Source organism: Apis florea, unplaced genomic scaffold, assembly GCF_048593485.1.
Source record: "Apis florea isolate Af1SG1 unplaced genomic scaffold, ASM4859348v1 contig_1914_pilon, whole genome shotgun sequence".
Lineage (NCBI taxonomy): Eukaryota > Metazoa > Arthropoda > Insecta > Hymenoptera > Apidae > Apis > Apis florea.
In genome coordinates, this window is record NW_028256504.1 from 572,666 (window position 1) to 590,522 (window position 17,857).

The 17,857-nt window shown below is 32.5% G+C and overlaps 1 protein-coding gene and 1 long non-coding RNA gene across 11 annotated transcripts in view; one reads left to right on the plus strand and one right to left on the minus strand.

The window, feature by feature from the left end:
- Positions 1-17,857, minus strand: part of Ae2 (anion exchange protein Ae2) — a 54,911-nt gene that overhangs the window by 14,780 nt on the left and 22,274 nt on the right. For 4 of the 10 annotated variants that reach the window (XM_086914935.1, XM_086914912.1, XM_086914940.1 and 1 more), the window contains exon 2: positions 16,091-16,284. In XM_086914935.1, coding sequence (XP_086771061.1) covers positions 16,091-16,144 — 54 coding nt within the window. In that variant the 5' untranslated portion in view covers positions 16,145-16,284. Of the gene's footprint in view, positions 1-2,601; positions 2,720-16,090; positions 16,285-16,562; positions 16,607-17,644; positions 17,833-17,857 lie in introns of those variants that run through there. The other 6 variants (XM_086914933.1, XM_086914907.1, XM_086914898.1 and 3 more) reach the window with 4 other exon arrangements.
- Positions 5,554-9,953, plus strand: LOC116414367 (uncharacterized). Its single transcript, XR_015294368.1, has 3 exons — positions 5,554-5,726; positions 9,231-9,407; positions 9,802-9,953. It is a non-coding gene; the product is annotated as an uncharacterized LOC116414367 (long non-coding RNA).

Below are 17,857 nucleotides of genomic sequence, written 5' to 3' on the forward strand. Positions count from 1 at the left end.
AAAAGAAACCTGTGAGAGCTTTAATTCAAGTTTTATGCACGAACGATTCAATGAACGATGTTTAACTCGAGTTCGTATCGTAAGAGTTAACGAAATTGTTTTATCAAAGATCAAAAAAATTTTGATCCCATTCTACTTCCGAAGATCTAAAAAAAGAATTCTATCGACAACATCTCAAAATAAGAATTATCCTTTTATTTTTAATAGTGTCAAAAATATTGAAATGTATGAATATTTACAATTTTTTTTCACAATTTTTTATCGGGTTCAAAAATGTCGGGTTTTAAAATTTGTTAAATTTATTTAATTTCAACTTGAGATAAAAATTTCTATGTTAAATCGTGTAACAAGCTTGTTTGGAAATTTACATTTTATACTCTTTATTTATATTTCTTTACTCTTCCCTTTTCAGAGATTCGCGTGTTGCGCATTAAAAGAAATTTGCAATGCACAAAAACGTTGAATGCAACAAGTAAAAATAAGATAAATCTATGATTCAATCTACGAGCGAAACATTCTAACGAAACTGCAGAGTAATTTCTATCATGACATTTAACATACAAATGAAAAACAACTTCTTTTCCTGCATGCGACTGATGCTTTCAATTGATTCGCTCCAGCACGGTGCAATTATGTGCTCGGGCGGTAAAAGTTTATAACAGAGCATTACTTTGTACTCCCACCAAACAAACGACAATTAATCATTGGCGCGAACGAATTCATTACATAACCTAACACAGTATTTATTTATCATAAACTCCGGGTTAGTCACGAGCACACAGCAGTTAGAGACACGAAATTTTATCTTTATTGACTCCGGCTGTATAGAATGGTAGAAGAACGAAGACGGAATGGTAGAAGAACGAAGACGGATTATCGAGAATCCAAACACTCGAAGAAATTTAAAGGTCAATGTTTTGCTATGAATTTAGTTTGACTTGACTGGTTCTTAGCAGGTTTCCCTGCTAAGAAAGAAATAAGGATTATATATATATATCCGCAAGAAGAGCTCGAGTATATGGCAAACGAATAATATTAAAGAAAACGAATTAAAAAAATGTAAAACATCGTTTATCGTTAATTTTCTCTTATATATATATATATCGAAGAAATGTTACTATGAAATAATCCCTTTAATGCAAATACTTTGAATTTTCATTTTAAATATTGTATTTATAATTACACGCTTAATCACACTAATTATATATTTTAAAATTACGAAACTAAAAGACGAAAATATTTCACAAATCGAATTGGTATTTCACCAAGGCCGATTTACTTTCAGGAACATTCCCTTTCACTGGTTTCATTTGCACCTTTCGTCGTCTTGGTTTGCTTTATACTGGAATTCTTTTACGATAATGGAAATTAAACTGCGAGAAATGAAAGAGAGGGGAAACGTCAGTATGGCTATTACTGGGAAAATGCGAAATTAATAATTCTGCCAGCAGTCATTTAATGATCTCTAACGCGGGTTAATTTATGATGAAGAGTCGTCATTTTAATTTAATTCGACAAGCATGTATTATTACAAAGTTCTCAGAATTTATTGTTAATAAATGATGATAAATCGAATTTATATTTCGCACCAACTTTTTTTCTATCTTTCTTAAAAATTCAAATCCATTACGTTATGAAATATATCAACAGGTTCGATACATCAGTAAAAAAAATTAAAAGAAAAAACGTTCGTTCAATATCGGCTCGAAATCATTTCAAAATCAAAACAACGAAATAAATGAGAATGGATCAATTAAAAAAAATTTATAGAATTAAAAAATAAGTGAACGACTTGATACATACTTTTCAATACTGCATAAATTTTTATCTTGGAAATGCTCGATCCTCGATGCGTTCAAATTATGTCACACTGGAAAAATTCTTTCACAAATTCTTTCATTTAATTGATTGAACTTGATAATTCAAATAAATTCATAAAATATAATTCATTAAAAAAAAAAAAAAATGAACCGATGAATTTTTATTAGTAAAATTATTACGAATGCTTGCAGCAATAACCGAAGAACCGAAGTATGTGTAATATTTATTCGTCATCCGCTCAAGCATTTCTTGCGTATATAGTATATGTTCAGAGAGTCATCCCCACCATTGAATCCTCTTGGACCCAGTGAAGCGAGAGTAATTTCACATCGAGGCGATAACATTTCTTCGAAAAAAACTTTAACTCTTCTCACTCTCTCCCATCTTTCGTTCGTCCCATCGTCATTCTCGACGAAAGTAAAATAAAAGCTCGAATTTCATCCGTTCCTTGCAGATATAGAAATTATCAGCTTAATATAAATACGAATAAAAAAAAAAAGAAACACATCACAGAAGAGTTCTTATATGCCAACATTCTTATATATATATATATATATTTTCCTATGGATGATGAAGGAACGTCGCGATTTCGTACAACTCACTCGAACGAGTTCACTAATGACTTTCAATTTCCCTCGAAAAGAAGAAGAAGAAGAAGAAGAAGAAGATGGTCGTTGAAGGGTCGTTTCACTCTCATGATTAAGTATACACTTTAGATATATAGGAGAGACGAGTGTGATCAGCATGCAGGACACAATGGCACGAGATATATCATATCACCTGGTGGCTCGTCCGCAGGGAGCGGCGTAACCAGCGGAGAACCTTGCTCGACGCCCGTTGAAGGAACGACTTCCCGGAGGAATTACCGGCGGCCTCGGGCATGGCATCCCGGGCCGAAATGACACTCGTTCGCTCGGCTCGTGCTTACAGCTCGAAAATCCAAACTGACGGAGAGGGTAGCGCTACCACCGGCGGTTAGAGTGAGATACGCAGTTGCAAGATGGTGGGGGATGCTTGCACCGTAAGGGGTGGGGCGAGGGAAGTATCTCGAACGGTCGATATCAACCCCATACGTTGGCCGCGGGCAGACGGATCCTTTGGAAGGTTACCCTTTCCTCTCGATTCAGCTCGATCGTGCGCTTCTCCCGGGATGATTGCCCACGATGGAGACCGGCATCGCGATCTCCATCGATCGAGATCGATCTAATTTTTAAGTGTGTTTTATCACATGAAGGAAATTAGGAGAATACGAAGTAAAATGTATAAATGGAAATTGTAAATCGTAAAAAAAAAAAAAAAAATTGTAATTCGAAATTTTTCAACGTATGTGTTAGTATTTTTGAAAGGGTTAAAATATTAATTTTTAAAAGGAAAAATGTGTAGGAAAAAAAGACAATTAGTAGACAATTGGTAATAAAAATTAAATGATAAGTGAATTATGCTTATATGAAACATCATTATTCCCGTCACTTTTTGCGGTTCGTTTATAAATACGATAATTGTTAACCGCAAACAGTCCATCCATCATGTACGATCTATCAACAGTTTGAAAATTATTTCCATTATTTAATTCAACAAATAATGGGAGATAAAATACAAGTTCTGGGACAGTACGCGAATCATTATTAGCTTATATTTTAACTCGTATGTATATATCAGACTAAATATAGACATGCAACACACTACCTATATACATATATGTATAGTTCGCATGATTGCTCGACTTGATGAACAGTATATACCCAGCAAACTATTGGCCCCCTCACTATAGAGCTTTTTTACATCTCTCATTCGCATATCCATGCTCGGACGAAAGTGGTATAAAATTTGTCTCGACTCATGATGTCGAGATGGATTACTGCGCGAAGACGATCCATAAAGGAACGACACAACTTATCCCGTCACCGAGGTTTCGTCGACCTGACCCGTACGATCAACGCCATAAATAACTAGGATACGGGTGATGAGTTTATCCGTAACTAGGTCCAGAACATTTCCCGGGTCGCGACGAGATACCATCGATATACCGAAAAATAGCTGGCCATTGGTCGATGCTTTGATAGATGCAACAAGTGTCAGTCGGCCGTGAAATCTACCCCCTGAAGGGGGGTTCCTCGATGGAAGTGTAGATGGAAGAAGCAGGAAATCGTGAGAGGGACAAAGAAGGAGGGATGGAGGAAGAGAACCGAAGCAGCGAGCGTCGTGACGAGCGTTGCGGCGGCTTCGATCCAAGAGTGGGGGAAGAGTGAAAGGAGTGGGGGTAGGGAAGAGTGGGGGAGAGAGAAAGCTGTCAGCTGGTCAGACTCGAACCGGACCAGCGCAACTTCGCTGAGGCCTAGGTCGCAGCGCGGTTGCTTATCGACCACCGGGGATGCCAGGTCTTCTCGATCTTCTCCACTCTCACGAGTTTCTCCGGCGCTTCGAATGGCGGTTCGATTTGAAAGTGATTGCAAAGAGAATTATATTCTCTGGAATTCTCGAGCCTCGATTTTCTTTTGTACTTTCTTTATCTTCACTTACTAAAAAGATTAAGAATGCTTCTTTTTTTTTTTCTTTAAAAAATATAAAATTAGAAATTTGTCAAGATTTTTCGTGGGAAAGTATTTTAACTCAAAGTTTTAAAGTTAAAGAGTAATTTATCAAGAGAAGATTATTTCAATCGATTTTAAAAAAAATTGTGAAAGACACGTGTGTTCGAATTTACATACGATACATCAATTTTATTACTGCGAGGAACAGTGTATATATTAATATTATCACACGTTTACGATTAGAAAAACTAATCAAAATCACGGATTGCATTATTAATCGATTGCATCGACTGTACAATTGCAAGACGATGAATTATAAAGTTGATAGAAATCACGACATGAATTATGACCGATCAAGAAATCCATCCTACGTAAAAGGTTAGCGTTATTATTTCTGGAACAAATTGATACTTTTTTAGAAAGTCGTGTTTCGAATAACTTTGAATGACAGAAAGAAAGAATTAAATAATAAATCAATTTTATCGATTCACATTTAAATCTTAATAATGCTCATACATCCGACAAAATGAATTACATACATTTAAACAATTACAAAAAAATTAGCTATTAGCTAGTAAATTTTTTTCTAAAAGTCATATAAAAGATTTTAATAGACATTTAAAAATTTAAAGATCGATGTAAAATAAAAATTAAAAATAAAAAATTGAAATCAAGAAATAAATAATACGTAATACGTACACAATAATTAACATGTGATTGTTTTTGTGAAAAAAAATTTTAAAAAAATATGTTAGGATTCGAACTGGGAACGTAATTATTAGAAACTTACGATGCTCGTTCCTACACCACGATTACTATGAGAATAAAACATTTTATTATTCTAACATATATATATATATGATTTTTATAAATTTTCCATCTAATTTTTTCATAATTAATTGAATATTAGTATATTTCATATCCAATAATATCAAGTTTTATCATATTATTCAAATGTGAAAATACAGAATATTTATAACAGGAATTTATAAACGAATATCAAGTATAGATATTCTTTTTTTTAAGATTTCAAAAAAAAAAAAAAAAAAAAAAGATCATTATAGATCAGTGTTACACTCTTTATTAAATGCCGTTGAAGCGAACGAAGCCGTATAACAAAGCGGAAAGCGCGCATGGCTGTCAAGTGCCTGTCTACGGACTTCAAAATTGTTCGAATCGCGACGAGAGTCGGGAACGAAGAAGGCAAGACGACAGAAATCGTGGCGGGGGGATTGGTGGCGCCAGGAGAGGGATGGTTGGCATGGCAGGTGGCCGAGGTGGCGCTGCATCACTCCTCGGAAAAGTGGAAGGAAGAGAAGAGAGGTTTTTCACCATCGACCGGGTTTCCTCCTCGTCCACTACTCGCTATATCCGGTATACACACGTTTGCACGCACACATATTTCGCTTCCTGCTCTTGCGACCTTGAACCTGAACCTACAAACTCGCATCGCTCCGTCTCCCTCTTCTTTGACCTGTCTATACGCGAAGAGAGAAGCTCCGCTGTGAAAATCGATGCCACGTTTGTTATTTGTGGCACAGAAGCTGTGTTTGTTTTCGAAAAAGGAGAATTATCGTTTTATATTTATACTTTTATTATTATAGAAGGCAAAAAATTTCGAAGCTTGGACACTTTTCGAACGAGCTTAAAAGGAATTTACGTGGCGAAGAGGTTAGGTTAAAATTGAATCGATCAAAAGTTTGACTTTGCGGTATTTTTAATTAAATTCCAAGCGAAATAGCTGGATGAAAATGAGATTTCATGGATTTATTTTTTCGAATCGAATCGAATCGAAAGGAATTTGCGAAGTGGCGAAGAAGATTAAAAGTGAAAATTATAGAAAATTATTAAAAAGTAATTGATTAAATTCAATTTTACGGTAATATTAATGAGAATAAAAAACTTTTCACTAGTAATTTGAAAAAAGAATAAAATAAAGACTTTTGCAATTTTTCGCGTGTAATTTTTTTTCTCGCTTCTTTCCGTTATTCTTATTAACCTTACTTAAGGAGCTCGAGTTACGAGCTCGGGTGTATTTTTGAAACAAAATCGCCACCTATTTCGAAAGAATTACAACGCGCTAGAATTTAAGCGAAAACACTACTGTATTTCAATAATCGAATACCAAAGCGAATTCAATTTCTCTTCGAGGTGGAATCGATAGGGCGCCATTATCGAGTTTCAATAGGTCAGGTTTGCTGATGGGTTCAGATTCTCGATGATGCAAGCTCGGTTGTTGACAAGATTAAAATTTACCAATTGTTAACGAATAAACCGATGAATATTCGAAAATAGGTTTATGAAAGTGATACAACACAGTATCGTCCAGAATAAATGAAAATTTTATCCCTACTACTAGGCGCTATCTTCCTTTGGAACCAGTCAAGCGATTAATGCGACATGCTATGCTCGACGGTTAACTGAAATACTATCCAACGAGATAAACTTTCGGTTGAACAATACCAACGTACAATTTTTCTAACTGTTATTAATAAAAATGTTACAATTTTCATATTTTTCTGAAATAAAATATAATAATAATAAATACGATACGGTGCTATTTATTATTTCATAGATGTATATAAAATTTTAAATACAAAAGAATATAATGCAATCTAAAATACGAAAATCGTTTTCACGATTTAACTAGATTCGAAGTAGAATTTCATCTTAATTACACTTTATTAAACCGTGTATATTTTCCTTCTAAGATTACTTTTTAAAAGTAAGAATAGCGTAAAAATATGTACGATCGATATAGATATTCATAAATAAGCCTGAGCGTTAATATGCCTCGATTTAAGAGCTCGTTGACCTGTCATTTACTAATTGAATTATTTCTCATTGTTTCTCGATCTCTATATTTCGTTGATTCGACGAAAGATTAATGCGATCAATGTAATTCCATGCATTAATTCGTTCGATTTCTCAACGTATCCGTTAATATAATTCTCGACTACACAACTAATCTCGCCTGGCACACAACCCCCTTTTCTTTTCTATTTCCTCTTCTTATATCCTTGCTTCTTATATTTCCCATTTCTTACAAGAAGTATAAAAGACCTCGCTCCGCCAGCTGTTAAAAATAACATCTCTCCGATGATCCGTGTTCTTATTTATCGACCTGGCCTTCTTAACAATCTTTTGTATTTTGTCCCACCATTGTTACAACAATAGTTTTATACTACTTTTATAACTTGTTTCCTTGCTCATCCCTATGATACAATATTTCCAATTTTTTATTAAATTTTTATAAATAAACAATATATAATAAATAAAAGTTTCTATATATATCGTATATAAAATACCAAAAAATATTTCTTTTAATTATATTACTAGATATATCATGATATTATTAGATAATGTTTATAGATTATTAGTGTTATTATTACGTGATTTATGAATTGAGATTGCTCGATTTTATTAAAGAAAAAAAAAAAAATTATAAAAGATCGAAGTTTATTGAAATCAATAATAGTAATAATAGGTAAGTATTTTTTTTAAACCTTGAGCAGCCGACAGATTGACAATGAGTCAGTTTAAAACGCGTTATTATGTATAAATAGAAATAGTTTCTCTATTAAAATTTTATATTTGTTACACCGTTATTGCAAATTATTAACCATTAATAACATTAAAACAAAATATTTAAAGAAAAATATGTATTTTCAAAAAATAATAAAATAAAATATAAATTATCGTTTAATAAAGAGATTCTTTTTGATCGTGAACCTCAATTTTAATTTTTTTTTTTTAATAAATTACAAAATTTTAGCATTAAGTGGAAATAATACGATAAAGTTTAAAATAAAAACACTGATCGAATTAAAATTTAAAGAGAATATCGAAGATTAGAATTTCATAGAAAAACGAGGTAGAATAAAAAAGATTGAAAATGAAAAAAAAAAAACGTTTTTAATATCTAGATAATAAACCGATATAACACCAGGAAATTAGTCAAGATTATACAAAGAAGATAAAGAAAGATAATGAAGACATAATGAATATATCAATATTTTTAAGAAAAATTAAGTCTATTTTTATCTACTTTTTATAATCAGTGATGAATTCAATATGAAAAGAAAAGAATTATTTTTCAACATCTTTATCAGTGATTATTATATATGTTATATATATATATATATATCCATCGTGAGTCATTACACAGCAAGAATGACGAATATATCATTTTATTCGATTTATATGTTAAAGTATATTATTATGATATACCAAATAATAATTACACAACAATTAGAAAGTATAAAAAGAGTAACATTCGTATATTAATATTACAAAATTTTTACGTAAAAATATTCAAGATTACTATATTATTTATTCGTTATAAGCTCACAGTGTGTTAGTTCGAGCAGTGTATAGTTACTAAAAAGTTGCTCTAACTCTCACTTTATTTTTCCGTCGACGAAGGAACGTAGAGAAATATAATAGCTAGCGAAGAGAGATAAAGAGCCTAAGAGTTTAGAGAAATTTTTATCTTTATTGGTACGAAATTACTCGCTTCACTGGATTCACGAGGAGTTCTCTCCTTCCCAATAGATGGTGGGGATGAATATCCCGTATCTGGAAGAAAAGCTCGAGCAAATAACGAATAAACACCCGCACACATAAAATACAAAAAACAAGGTTAAATTGTTCAATTTCCTTGCTTTCGTTTAAAATTTTATCTTTCTTACGTGAAATTGGAACGAATATCGAATCGATAGAATGGAAATTCTATTTAAACGATAGGAAACAGAAAGACGAATAAAATCGAATTGATTGGTAAAATAGAGGAAGCGGCGTTAAACACACGAGTGAACAACTTTGTTTGAAACGAATGCGAAAGAAGAATTAATAGAATAATCACCTTCACGGTTGCAGGAGTTGCCACCATTGAATGGATCTTTCTTCGGCAAAGCGATATGCAGCAACATACTCCCATAAAAGCTAGCCACCTTTTTCGTGGGACGTTGCCGCGTAATCGACCTTTATCATACTGCGGCCACGATTGACACCGGTCTTGTAATCGAATTTACGGCTTCCGGCCTTGCGTAAGTGGTAAGCGGCATCCATGAGCAATGTGCAAGTCGTGACTTAACCCATTAACAGCCAAGTAGTGAAATGATAATGCGATTTTTATACACGATTATTTTTGATTTTTGTTTTTATTTATCAGATTTTTAAAAAATTAAAAATTATTTGTTTATTCTACAGAAAATCGAAGTATTTTCATAATCTATTTCATTTCGTTCAATTCTCAAATCGGTGAAATTACACTCGATGTAAAAGCATTGAAATGAAAATAGATTGGATTTTTTATATTTTATATATAACATATATATATATATATATATATGAAAATAATTATTAATTCAAATTTATTTGTAATAAAATGCCCCGTTCGAAACTTATTTATTTTTATTCGTCCATTTCAAAAATCTATTTTCCCCAGCCCTGATTCGACGAGATAGGAAATCGAATCGCCGAAATTTGGAAGACAAGAGAATCGAGTAATGAAAGCTCGCTTCGAGGGGAGCAAAAGCCCCTTTACACCGATCCAATTTCGACTTTCATTGGAGAGCTGGAAGTGGTATTACAGTGATTCATAGGATTGATCGAGAAAAATGAAGTTTATTCGCTTTTAGGAACAAATCCTTTCGATCTATCTATCGATCACTTTCGAACGACGAAGAGAAATTGAATTACTTTTTCGGCGTTATTTACATACGCAATATCCCATTTGTTTAAAAATAACAACAAAATATTCTATTATTATTCCCACAACACTTGAATGTTTAATTGAAAAATGATTCACGCTATTTAACAATTGTATAATAATAACAATCAAAGTTGCACAATCGATAAATTAGCCAGTTGATAATTGGAGGGGGATGGAATCGAATCGCTTTCATCGAGTGTTAACGCGAACTGACACGAGCCGTCGCTTATGAATATCGATTTCCATTGATGGAATTCTACCAGAAATTCCAAAGTCAACGTGTCGTGTATCGACGCGTAAACAGAGGCGGCGGCAACCGAACGCCTTTTATTCCTCCATCCAGGATCGATTTACGCGATATAACGATAGTTGTAGAACAAAATTTTCATTAATTCTTGCCCTCTAATCGGTGTAAATATATCTTCCGTTGTTATGATCGCAATGTGTAATCGAAGAATGGTGATGAATACTTTTAAGTTGCCAAGAAAAGATCAATTTTTTTTTTTTATATTCGATTAAGTGAGCGTGAAGTTAAAAATTTTTCAAAATTCGAATCAAAATATCTCTTAAGAATTAACTTTTGTTGTAAAAATAAGCAAGATAAAAACATTTTTCTAGATTATCCATTATTATTTTCGTATAATTTGATATTACATTGAGATAAAAGCCTTAATTTAGCATATTTCTTCGATTTTCAAGGATTATTTATCCGAACGTTGGAAAACATTTCTTAGTATTGCGAGCGAATGTGATGAGCGAATTTACGTGAATAAAAGATCGGAATCATCACCAGATATAATCAACGCGCATCTGGATTCAATTCCGCCAATACTTATGCAACGCGAAAGAGACAAATATCGAATTTCTTTGTTACATCGGAACGCGTTATAATGGGATTAGAGATCGAAGTTAACTGCGAAAAAAAACAAATAACAACGAAATTGAGATACGTTCGAAAAATGCATCATACAATTTTTTCTCAATCGTGATCTTTTTCTTCTTATTAAGTTGATAATTTGATTTATTTATTTATTTTTTTTTTTGAAATAACACGCGAATCTAATCTAATTATTTCGATTTAAAATCTTCTTTTTAAAAGAAATATGTAATCTCATCGAAGAAAAAGAAAAGAGATGAGATAATATTTAGAAAAAAAAAAAAAAAAAAAAATCATAGGAATTTGAACAGTTTTGAAAAACAAGTATCCTGATCATTTAATTTATTTCTCTTGTTTCGTTTAATTTGGCACTTTAAGAATTTTTTAACGTTCTAGAAAGGAAGTGTCTAAAAAGTGTATAATATAAATAATACGTGTATTTGAAATACTTTTCTTGAGAGATTTATGTCAGAATTATGTAAAAAATATAAATGTTTGTAGCATAGATAATAAATCTTTAAATGAAGCTTCCAGTATAATATGAGAACCACTGCTACATCAAAGAAATCACAAATATTAAAAAACCATCTCTAAACGTCATCATTGCTGATAATAATTTAAAACGCGATAAATTTAAAAATGAAGCTTCCAGTATAATATGAGAACCACTGCATCAAAGAAATCACAAATATTTAAAAACCATCTCTAAACGTCATCATTATTTATCTGATAATAATTTAAAACGCGATAAATTTAAAAATGAAGCTTCCAGTATAATATGAGAACCACTGCTGCATCAAAGAAATCAAAATACAATCACAAATATTAAAAAACCATCTCTAAATGTCATTATTGCTGATCTGATAATAATTTAAAACGCGATAAATTTAAAAACGAAGCTTCCAGTATAATATGAGAACCACTGCTGCATCAGAGAAATCAAAATACACATCACAAATATTTAAAAACCATCTCTAAACGTCATCATTGCTGATAATAATTTAAAACGCGATAAATTTAAAAATGAAGCTTCCAGTATAATATGAGAACCACTGCTACATCAAAGAAATCAAAATACAATCACAAATTTAAAAACCATCTCTAAACGTCATCATTATTTATCTGATAACAATTTAAAACGCGATAAATTTAAAAATGAAGCTTCCAGTATAATATGAGAACCACTGCTGAATCAGAGAAATCAAAATACAATCACAAATATTTAAAAAACCATAAAATCACCTTAAACGTCATCATTATTGATCTGATAATAATTTAAAAACATTCGCAAATCGCAAATAAATGTTCGAGGGGGAATTAGCTTGAAATGAAGTTCGAAGAAGATTCTCAAACGATTTTCATAATGCGGTTAGACGGTTATCGGCACGAAACGATATGCCGTTTCCCTTCGAAACACAGCCGATTACGGAGGGCGAACCGGTTACACTCTGAAACGGCGAAGATAGCAACACGCAGCGCGGATTATCATCTTACATGGACATGGATTTGAAAAAGCGGGACAAGCTCGTGCCGGATAATTGGTCTGATTGGTGTGACGGTCGTAGGTCAATAACATGGGATGGAGTGCCACAGTCCATTGAATCGCACGCTGCTCACAGCTTTTCTCATCGATCGAAAGTTTTTTTTTTCTCTCTCTCTCTCTTTAAAACGCGCAGAAAGAATTCGCTCGCGACCGCAATTATTAGCAATTTTCCTTCGTGTAACTCGAGAACTTCGTGCATTTGGCAATGACCTTGAAGCGATGAAGCGCGCGGTTTTGTATATATACATGAAACACAATGACATTTGATCCGCTCTTCAAAGAGCAGGCGTATCGTTTCAAGGGCATCACTTATTGCTAGTAGAAATCGCGCGTCTATTTTTGACGCGCCAGTTACAAGAGGCTTGATCGAAACTGTTGTAATGTATCTTGCTCTTTCCGTTTGATTCACTTCGTTTCCTTCCATCGTGTGTAACTAAAAGCATCAATCTAACCTTTGCAGAATAATTGTTCATTGTTGTTATTTCATTTCAACGGTAGCTCATGCTAATTGTTAACATATTATAGAATCGTAATCGCTTCTTGTTGAAGAGAAAGGAAATTTGCAGCGTCAATAACAACTTTGCTACCTGTGTAACCAGGCAAATCGTAGCGCTTATTCATTCATTCGAAAACTTATTTTAAAAATATCTTGTCAACTAATTACTCGATTTGGCAAAGAATATTAATAAAAAACATTATTGCAATTATGTTACACGACGTACAAAGTGTTCTATCGTTACGATAGAAGGAATAGATTTTAAAATTAAAAATATATTCTATCCACCGGAAAAATTAACAGATCGTAATTGATGCAGAGATCGGAGGTTCGTTCGCAAGAATGTTAATTTCACGTTCGTCACGTTAATATAAAATCCATTGATTCTGGGACATCCGTTGAATCGAAACCGAACACACGCGGTGGTGTTCTGCCGTGTAATCTTTGTGGCACGATAACGACCAGTTTAACGACACCCGACCAGTATCGTGGCTTTGGGATTCTCGAACGTGTGCGAGCAATCATGCGCGACATGTTAATTAATTCTTTCGCACGTGGCCGGCCGAGAAACGAAGCTGTAACGCGAGACCGCGGAGGCGATTGCACTACTCACGTGACTCGCCTCGGCCTCCCTTCGTTCTAATTTCGTTTCGCCCAACGTTATTATAACGTATTGAGATTGAAACTTCTACACATGTAATTAATATCCAAAAATTTGTTTCACTCAACGTTTTCATCCTAATAACGACGAATTGATGAATTTCAAAAATGCGAATTTATTAAGTTTTAGTCGCGTGACATTTAATCTGAAATTTCGAAAAAATTTTGGAATATTACTCTACTCGAGTTTTTGATGTACAGTTATGTATATTTGAGACGATATTCTGATGTTAATTCGTAGATTTTAAAATTGAAGACTTGTGATTTTGTTTCACGTAACTTTTATTAAACTTTCAAAACTGAGAAACAACAACTGGTGCATGATGGAAGACAGTAAGGTTAACACGAAACTTTCTGGTTGGCTGGACAACAACATATTGCACAGAAAATCAAGTACAAGTTTGCAATTGTCGAAAATAAGGAAAATGAAAAAGGTCTCGGAATCAGATGTCCAAAAATTTAATCAATGCGATTCTTCAAGCTTCGAAAGTTAAAAAATAAATCGAAAAAGTTAAAACTGTATACATATAGTTACGAATTAGTGCAGTTCAAGAAGTCTAGTTAGCAATCTAGGGAAGTCGGCTCACGCCTAGGGATATTTTCGGCAACTTTTAATTGTCAAAGCAAATTTTTGTTATTCATTTTAGAGGAACTTTTTAAATTTTTGCGAAAACGAAAGATGTTGACAATTTTGCGAAAGGTTATAAATCGTTTAGCCATTCATGAATAAATAATAGAAAATTGATAAAGTGAACATCTGTGACGCCAGAAGAGAGCGATTTGGCTATTACACGAAGACAAGGCTTATCATTTTTTGACGTCATAGAATTCTCATTAGCAATCTCGTGGAAACGACATATGATATTTATATACTTTTGTCGTGGATATGCACTCGAGAATTCATCCATTGAATCTTCCTGGAAGAGAGTAATTTCACACCGATAACAATGCAACATAAATTTCTTCAAATCCTTCGCCTCTCAGCCCATCCTTATCTTTCGCTAACTGTTATTTTTTAATAATAATATTAATCATTATTATCAAAGACAAAACGAGAATAGCATTTTGCTCGTTTAGCACGTTTATATATATATATATATATATATATATATATATATATATATATATATATATATATATAGACGGTTTATGACGAAAGTAGTTAAGTTTTTTTGATGAAAATTAAATTTATTTTTGAAATATTCATTTCTTTTTTTTTTTTTTTTTTGATAATAAAATTGAATATTGAATTATCGAGATATTAAACGATACTACTTCGTTTCTTATTCTTGTATTCGCTCTCATATTCCGAAACTTTACGATCCTGCCCGAATTATTCCGATCTGTCCCGAAGTTCAAATTCTTGGACAAGATCACACACATCTCCCCATCGAAAAATTGAAGAATTAAAGAAATGTCTTTATGACAGTTTTTTCAATACTCGTTCGTAATCGAATTATCACGATCCGAGAATTTCGATTCATCGATATCAAATGATCCAATCGATTAATTGATGAATTCGACGAACGAATTCGAAAATATTAATTGGAATGTATGATAAAAGAAGGAGAGAGAGAGAGAGAGAGAAAAGGATTATTCTCCAATTCTTTTGTTCACGAGGAAAAAAATTAAACGGAAGATGAAAACTGGTAATAAATTAACGAGAAATAATATTGTGTCGGAAGACTAAAAAGTCGGCACGACTTTAATCAATGGAAGATTTTTTTTTTTTTTTTTTTTTTTTTCAAGAACGTAACAAATAATTGGATAAATGTAGTAAATACGTTTCACAGAAGTTGGAAAAAAGAAGAAGAAAAAAAAAAAAATTACTAGAACTAATGTCGATAGAATTCCAAGTATCCTCGATAATGAATGAATCTCTCTGTTTTATATATTTTTTCTCGCAATGCATATAATGAAATCTACGACATATTATGCTTTCACTGATAAACAATAAGTATTGGAAAAACGATAGATATTATCATTTACTTTTCAACAACACCACTTCTTCTTCCCTTTTGTTCGAACGAATTAAAAAATTCTAAATCGTCAATTAATTCGAGAAACGCCTTCGGTGTAAAACAATTAAATCAAAGAGATATTTTTTATAAAAATACGATATCGAATGGGGGGGGGGGGGAAAAATATAACTATCTAAAAAAACCTATTTACCAGTTTCAACCAGGTTCAATAATCAAGATACCAAGTAGTAAAAAAGTGTTAGGAGATAATTTTGTATCGAAATATTTTATAGAGATAATACAACGTACAGTGATAAATATAAAAAATAAAAATACAAAGTTATTAATTCATCGAATGCATATAAATATATAATCGAAGTTGCGAGCAAATTTCAATTGTTGTAAGAACAATTATTTCGAGGATCTCTAAAAGGATCGATTCCTTTTTGTACGAATGGGAAAAAAAAAAAAAAAAAAACACTCACCGATACCCTCTTGCCAAAACCAAGGAAAGACAACTTTCTCCTGGTGTTCTCCATCGTTCACCGGTCGCGGTAGCTGCTGCAGCAGCTATCACCTTAAGGTGTCGTCTTTTTCCTGGGTGCTCGGCCGATCCTGAGTCGGGACGGCGATGTCCACATGTGGAGGAGTCGCTGAGATGGCAGCTCCGTTCTGCTAGCTGTGCAAAAAGAAAAAAAAAAAAAAAAAAAAAAGAAAAATACGTTTCATTCAATTTTTCGTTCCCAAGAAATATTAGAATCGATCGAATGTAAGGTTCTGGTTACCGGTTGCTTTTTACTCGAGCGGAAGAAGTAAAAAGCCTGATCAGATCGATCAGAAATCGGGATAATTGAGATTTTTAATGATTAATTGTCTAATCTAGAGAAAATAGATTTTTAAAATAAGTAATGTAGTAGTGTTTGGTTAATTTAGTTGTAGTGTTTAATTAATACGTACTTCAAAAACTCGAATTCCAGTTTTAGAAATTAGTATGGATAATTCTGCAACAGTTAAGAGAAGAGAAAGTGCGAAAGTTAATGCTATGCTATTTTATTTATTATAATTCAAATATGAGTATGATTTAATCCATTTTAATCCATTTTTTTAATATTATTTTATATAACAGTTATAAGCTCAAATATCACGTACAATATTTTCATAATCATCCGAATAAATGTTAATGTTTATTTGTAAAAATATTTTTCAATAATATTTTAAAAAAATTTAAATAATTTTCGGAAGAAATTAATTACTACACTGGTTACTACTTTCGAACTACAATACAATTATCATTAATTCAATTAATATAAATTAATAATTCACGTTCTTTTTTTTTTTTTTTTTCAAGTACAATTAACGAATATCGATAGAGGAATTGTTAAACAGCGATAGAAACACACAAAATAGCAAGACAATTAAGAAAATAATTATTAAGGAAAGAAATTGCAGACTTCTAGTTTATAACGCTTTATCAGATGGAAAAGAAGATGAAAATCGATTAAGAATAGATGGAGCAACTGATATTGCAAAGAACAAATGGAAACGTTTAAATTGGATTTCCGATTGGCAATGGAATTTCTAAAGGATGGAATTAACTTTTTCCTGGAATTTAGAATCACACATCAAAGGAAATTATTTAAATTCAAATCCAAAATGCGGAAATCCTTGTTTTTTTCTTTTCTTCTTTTTTTTTTCTCTCTCTAAAATTAAAAATTAAAATATCGCCAACAGCGATAGTATATAATAACAATAATAATAATAATAATAGCAATTATTATTTATTTCGTTTTATATCAAAATATCGTAACAGATTGGCGAGCGAAATCAAAAATCTAAAATAGAAAAAACGTAGTTATTATTGTTGTTACAATTGTTATTAATTGCATAAATAAAACGTTACCAAATAATTTATCAATGCAAACTCGTTTGCAGACCGCGAAAGTTTCGAATCGCGAAAATAGGCAAAAATTTTCAAGCGTTCTCTTATCCACGAAAAGAAAATTTTAAAGGGAAAAGAGAAGCGAGAGAGGAATACACACCTTGAAGAAACGAAACAATACGCCCTATAGCGCCACGAGGGCGACGTGGTCGGCAATGAAGACAGCGCTGAGGATAGCGATCAGAATCACGAGCGAGCTCGAGAACACTTGTTCGCGAACTAAGGATCGTGGAGATCACTCGACAACTGAACCACTATCAGGGAAGGAGAGGTGACTCGACAACTGTGACCGACCGACTGACTTCGTTCGAGA